Source organism: Meleagris gallopavo, chromosome 1, assembly GCF_000146605.3.
Source record: "Meleagris gallopavo isolate NT-WF06-2002-E0010 breed Aviagen turkey brand Nicholas breeding stock chromosome 1, Turkey_5.1, whole genome shotgun sequence".
NCBI classification, from domain to species: domain Eukaryota; kingdom Metazoa; phylum Chordata; class Aves; order Galliformes; family Phasianidae; genus Meleagris; species Meleagris gallopavo.
The window spans coordinates 22,014,533-22,020,081 of NC_015011.2; the positions used below are offsets into that span (position 1 = coordinate 22,014,533).

Sequence of the window (5,549 nt, forward strand, 5' to 3'; positions counted from 1 at the left end):
AAAAGATGTAGACTTGTCTCAAACTGTAGGTATTATAATGTATGTAAATTAACATTGATTGCAGTAGGCACCTGAGAAACTTTTACATCTTAGAATATAGATTATAATCTAAGATTTAAGATTTAATCTATTTCTCTACCTTTGGTGCATAAATGTAGAAATAAATGCAAATAAAATTATAGTTTGAGGAAAGTCAGGCTTCTACATTTACTGTGAAATGACAGAACCACCTGTAGACAGGTTCACATTGCAGTATGCAGTGAGAAAGCTTTTTGACTTCTTATTGTATAAATTAGACAAAAAAGAAGTTACTGAGAGGTCTGAATACAGTTATAGAACCATAGTACAAAACACAGTGTCCTAAGCAAATTACCATCCAAGTGTGGCTTGAGGACTCTTTTCTTTGTGTTCTTAAGGTGAAACAAAGTGGTCTTGTTTATATGTGTTTTTATGCAAAGTTATGCCTGCAAAATGTTATGCTCTGAAACCACTGGCAGTATTTCTGCTGTTGTTGTCATTAGCAAAGGCAGCACCATTGCTAGACAAATACGTAGAAAGTGTCCATGGAGGACTTGTGTATGTAGGCAGAAACTGATGCCCAAGAAAGATTTCTATTTTCCAAAATAGTGCTCAACAGACAGAAGATGACAAACAATTAAAAAAAAAAAGAGAACATTGACATATTCGTGGGCTTGAGCACTCAAGCAAAAGCTTGTCAAATAGTGTTCTTTGAAAAATGTTGATGATTTGTTGTAGCTGGAATTGTTTTCTGTGGATCCAGAATCACTGTTACTGACTGCTGCATTTTCAAGTTGAGTAAGTCACTTTGAGTCTATCCTTTTCACAGAGTTCAAACTAGTATAAAACCTGGTCTAGCGGGAAGTGTCCTTGCCTATAGCAGCGGGGTGGAACAAGATCATCTCAAAGATTCCTTCCAACCCAAGCCATTCTATGATTCTATGATTTTTTTTTAAGTTAAACTTAGAGAAACCTCACTCAGTGCAGAACCTAAAACAACACACATCTTTAGCAAACTCTAGATCCTTAAATGTAGAAGGAATGACATTACTCTGCTAGCATGCTCAAAATCACCAGTGTGCAGTAAAAGGTGGCTCATCCAATTCAGGATGTTTTATTTCTGTCACAGAAAACCTACCGAGACTTCAGATTGCAAGGTGTGATGGAAGGAACTCTGAACAGTAAAACCTATGACACTGTCCACAGCCGTCTGACCGTGGAGGAAGCCACCGTCTCAGTCACAGACGCAGGAGGACTTCAGGGCATTACGATGAAAGACAGTGATGAAGAAGAAGGATGATAGCGTTTCACCACGTGTTTGGAATGCTGGGTTGGTGGTTTGAGGGGGGGGTTGTCTTTGGTTTAGGATTTTTTTGGTAACTTGTCCTTGTAGTTGCGTTTATAGTTTTGCCTTATGACATAGGCGCAGAAATGTAATTTGCTCACTTTTTAAAACACTGAAAGTAAGATTATCAGAGGAAAAGTGCCAAGGACTCTTTGAGAACAAAGGTTGTAGCATATTTTAATGTATAGCTTTGCTTAGGGCTGCAAGAACACCGGCATGGAGTTTGAGTTCCACTTGTGATTATGTTTCCTCCCCTTTTGTTTGTTACCATTTGTTCTTGTATTTCCATCGAATATTGATGTCCTGTGCAGAAAACAAAATGTGTGCCTCACTTACAACGCAACTATACAGGAAATCATGCTCAGAATAAGTCTGCCCTAGGTAAAAGAAAAAAGTAAATAGTGTCTTTTCAGGATGACACTTTGTTTACTTCGTGTGTGTGTGTACTTTATTTTGCGTTATTATGTGACGTGCATTAAAAATTTTAATTTAGGTTCTTTGTATCTTAAGGTTGGTATGTAAGTGGTAGGACTTCAAGGACAGTCAAACCCATACACACTACTTAGGAGTGCCGTTGTGTCTATTCATTTTGCAAGTTTAAAGATATCGTGTTGGATGTCAGTAAGCTTGCCATCAATGTTTCTATTTCTGTGAAAAAATTCAGGCAATAAGAACACATTTTGTCGTGAACACTTCTGTATTTATCCAAGTTTGTATAGAATTCTACAATTAAAATATGTTTTCAATATTTCAAACCATTGGAATTGTCATATGGATTCCTCAAGAGAATTAGCTTTTTTGAAGGATCATATTTTGTGTATAGGGTGGTTTATCACATGGTTTATATAGCATATTTATTTGGAGTACAAATATCCAGGGTCACGATGGCTTTGTAAAGAAGAGAAGCAAACAAAAACCCTTACTGATAGATGAACAGACAGTGTTCGCTGTCCATTTTCCTATGCCTTCAGTGTGAGATAGAAAGAATTCAAATTTTTTTAAACCCAAACTCACAAGTGGTAAAAAACTCAGGTTTGTTTGGTTTTAGTTTTGTTTCAAGAGAGAACATTACTGATTCCTAGTTTTGTGTAGACAGAATACGAGAGATCACAGAATAGAATTATACCTGAAGGGATGCTGAGCTTTTTATCGAGCCCTGGAGTTACGCTTGAAGAGAGGGTCTTTGCTGATGGACTTACTGAGGATCTCTGAGGCAAGCAGGCTATAGGACTTTGAGACTGGAAGTGCTGAGGTTGTAGTGTCCCAGTCCTACTATCCTCTCTGGGTTGCAAGGTGCGTTTCAAGGAGCAGGAGGGTGGGAGGTGATTGCTGCAGAGCAGGTCCCTTACATCTCTTTTCATTCATGTTGCCAGTTTTGCTAAGCTCAGGCCTAAAGACCACAAGGAGCCTTGGCAGCTTTTTTCACCATCCCCAGGCACCTAGGTGGGTGTGCTGGCTTGGACTTTGCTAGCATTTACTCCAGGCTTTCCCTGCTCCCACATCCAAAAACTGTCAGTGCCTGAAAGCATTTGAAGGGAGAGCCTGCCTGGCTGCGACCTACATCAGGGCTTGGAAGAAGCCAGGACACCCAGTGTAGTGCCCAGCTCCCAGCCCAATAAAGGCCAGAGGGAGCTTACCTTGGCAAAGATGTCACTGCTTGTCCTCCTCTCTCCCACCATTACCCTCCTGAGACCCACAGAGGTGTCCATTGTGAATAGACCAGGGCAGACTCACCGCTCTGGCCCCATGATGGTGGCTGAGGCCTCCAGACTGAGGCAGGGGCATCTACACAGAGCTGAGCCTCCTGCAGGCAGCCAGCAACACAAGGAGGCAATAAATTGTCTGTGAAATATCCCAAGCACCTGCCCAAAGCCAAAAGCTGTGCTTTGCTGGCTAAGGGGCCCACAGGAGTTTCCCAGTTCCCTGCACCCTCATCCCAATAGATGGGGCTGAGGGCATTCTCCAGTGGAGACACGAGGAGAGCTTTAAGTCTGAGATGTCACAAGGGAAGGAAGCGGTGCCAATACTGGACACTGTTCTCAATAAGTCACTAACAGTCACTAACAGCATCACTGGCAGTGTCACTAACAATCTGGAGTAAGAGCTAGAACCAAGGGACAGGAGTGGCTGCTCTCAACACAGCCTGGGGGGAGATGGGCTCAGCTCTCCTCTGGCAGAACCCAGGACTGGAACCCATCTGCCAGCCCTGATAGCCAAAAGCACTGTGGGAAACAGCACTCAGTGAGTCTGTCCTCTGTAAAAAGTCGTCGCCACACTCAGAAAGTCTTCTTAGTAATTCTGACAACTCTCCTTCCCTGCTTGTTTGGGCAGAGAAGAAAACACAACCTATAGAGTAGGTTATTGAAATTCCACTTGTCAAGAGGACTAACGAGCTGTAAGGATCCTGATTGATCTCACCTGGACTCTCACCTTCTGCCAAGGACTTTGACCCAGCTCAGCACAGGGTCCTGCACTGAGTGCTGCCCTAGATCACAGACCACATAGAGACAAATGCTGGATCTACAGCCCCTGAGCTGTGGGTTGGCTTCAGCCCTGCCTGGCCATCAGAGACCTGCTGGACGGCTGAGCTCAGTGCCTTCCCCCTGCCCAGCCTGCCCTGCTACCTCCCTGTGGGTGCTGGAATTGGTTGGTGGGATCCTGCTCCACCAGCCTAAAGCCCCCCCAGCTCCTTGTCCTTCAGGGAGCACTGACTCTCCCTGTGCTCTGACATCATTTTTAGGGGAAAAAAAAATCTATGAATTTTGTGTTTTGCAGTGGGATTGAGTTGCTCCAATTTTGTGGTGCATGCTGCATCTATCACGCAGGCATCCAGCACTTGGCTGTACAATTTCATTCGCGTGCACTACTTGCTTGATTTGTCTGTCAGTAAGACAGAGGTGAGTCAAGAAATAGTGTGTGTGTGGGGGGGGAAACACAAATTAAAAGACGAAGAAATGGAAGATGATGTAACCATGAAGAGGTTATGAGATGTTTGTGATTTTCCAAAAATTAACTCAGATGTGAAGTATGTGGTAAGTTATTATTAGCAAGGCAGCACAGCACCCATCACAGGAAGGCAGGTACTGAAATGACAGCATCATAAAGGTCATTCTACTTCTTATCAACTCACATATTTTCTTAGTAACTGGATTTGTGAACCTGGAACCAACACCAGGCTTAAGAAGGCCAGTATCTGTGTGACAGTCTCGCAGGCACACAGGGACACAAGGTTCCCCCTCTACGTACGTTTTTAATGCAGGTTTAACCCACCTCCCCGCAAGGTGTGCGGGCGTCGAGAAGAGCCGGGGGGGCTCCGGGCAGTCTCTGCCCGCCCTAAGTGCCGGGTGGGCTTAGGAAGGAGCGGTTTCATTCCGTTTAGCTCTCTGCGTGTTGGTGGCCCAGAAGGGGCTGGGAACGAGCAGAGCGCGGTGCGAGGGCAGCGCACCTCTCCGCTTACTGCCCCAGGGGAAATCGGGCGGAGTCGGAGCCCTTCAGCCAAGCGACTGTCGGTAAACGGGAGCACCGGGGCAGCAACGGGGGACCCCGCGTCCCGAAGGGAGAGCGGAACTCGTTTGGTGTCGAACGACAGAAAAAGAGATGGGCAGCGCAGCTCCGCGCCCCTCGGGCTCCCTTGGGCGTGGGGCCCTCGTTCTGACGGAGACAAACCCACCCTCGGGCGTTGGCCGTAGGGGCGGTGCTGCTCCCGAGGCTGTGCCCGTGTCCCCGGGCGGCACCGCCGGGCGCAGCGGAGCGCCGTCCAGCAGCGGGGCGTTTTGCTGTGGTGTATTTTACTGTTTTTCTGATTATTTTGTTATTGTTCTCACCCTTCTCAGTTGGCTTCTAGCTCTCTCCCAGCCGGGATCACGGGAGCGGGGGTTAGCCCTGCACCAACCCTCCTGTTGCCGCTCACCGAGTGCGATGCTGGCAACGCAGCGCAGTGCCTCCGCGCAGCCGAGCAGCACTTCGCTTTGCTCCAGGTTAGCTCCTAACACGCCAGGAGAAACAAACAAACGAACAAACAAACAAGAAAGAATAAGTTAATTGCTCCCGATCCTGTTCAGGAATCTTAACATTAAACAGCTTCCGCGAGTCAAAGAGCGCGAGGCGCTCATTTAGCAGGAACGGGGCTAACCGCTGCTGGACTGGGAAAGGAACAAGTGCGGAGGTGTCACTCACGGTGGCAGCT

The 5,549-nt window shown here is 46.3% G+C and overlaps 1 protein-coding gene across 9 annotated transcripts in view; it reads left to right on the plus strand.

The window, feature by feature from the left end:
* CADPS2 (calcium dependent secretion activator 2) overlaps positions 1-2,121 on the plus strand; it is a 239,584-nt gene extending 237,463 nt beyond the window's left edge. For 5 of the 9 annotated variants that reach the window (XM_031553158.1, XM_031553160.1, XM_031553159.1 and 2 more), the window contains one exon: positions 1,148-2,121. In XM_031553158.1, coding sequence (XP_031409018.1) covers positions 1,148-1,318 — 171 coding nt within the window. In that variant the 3' untranslated portion in view covers positions 1,319-2,121. The remainder of the gene's footprint in view (positions 1-1,147) is intronic. The other 4 variants (XM_031553163.1, XM_031553164.1, XM_031553166.1 and 1 more) reach the window with 1 other exon arrangement.
* Positions 2,122-5,549: the final 3,428 nt, after the last annotated feature.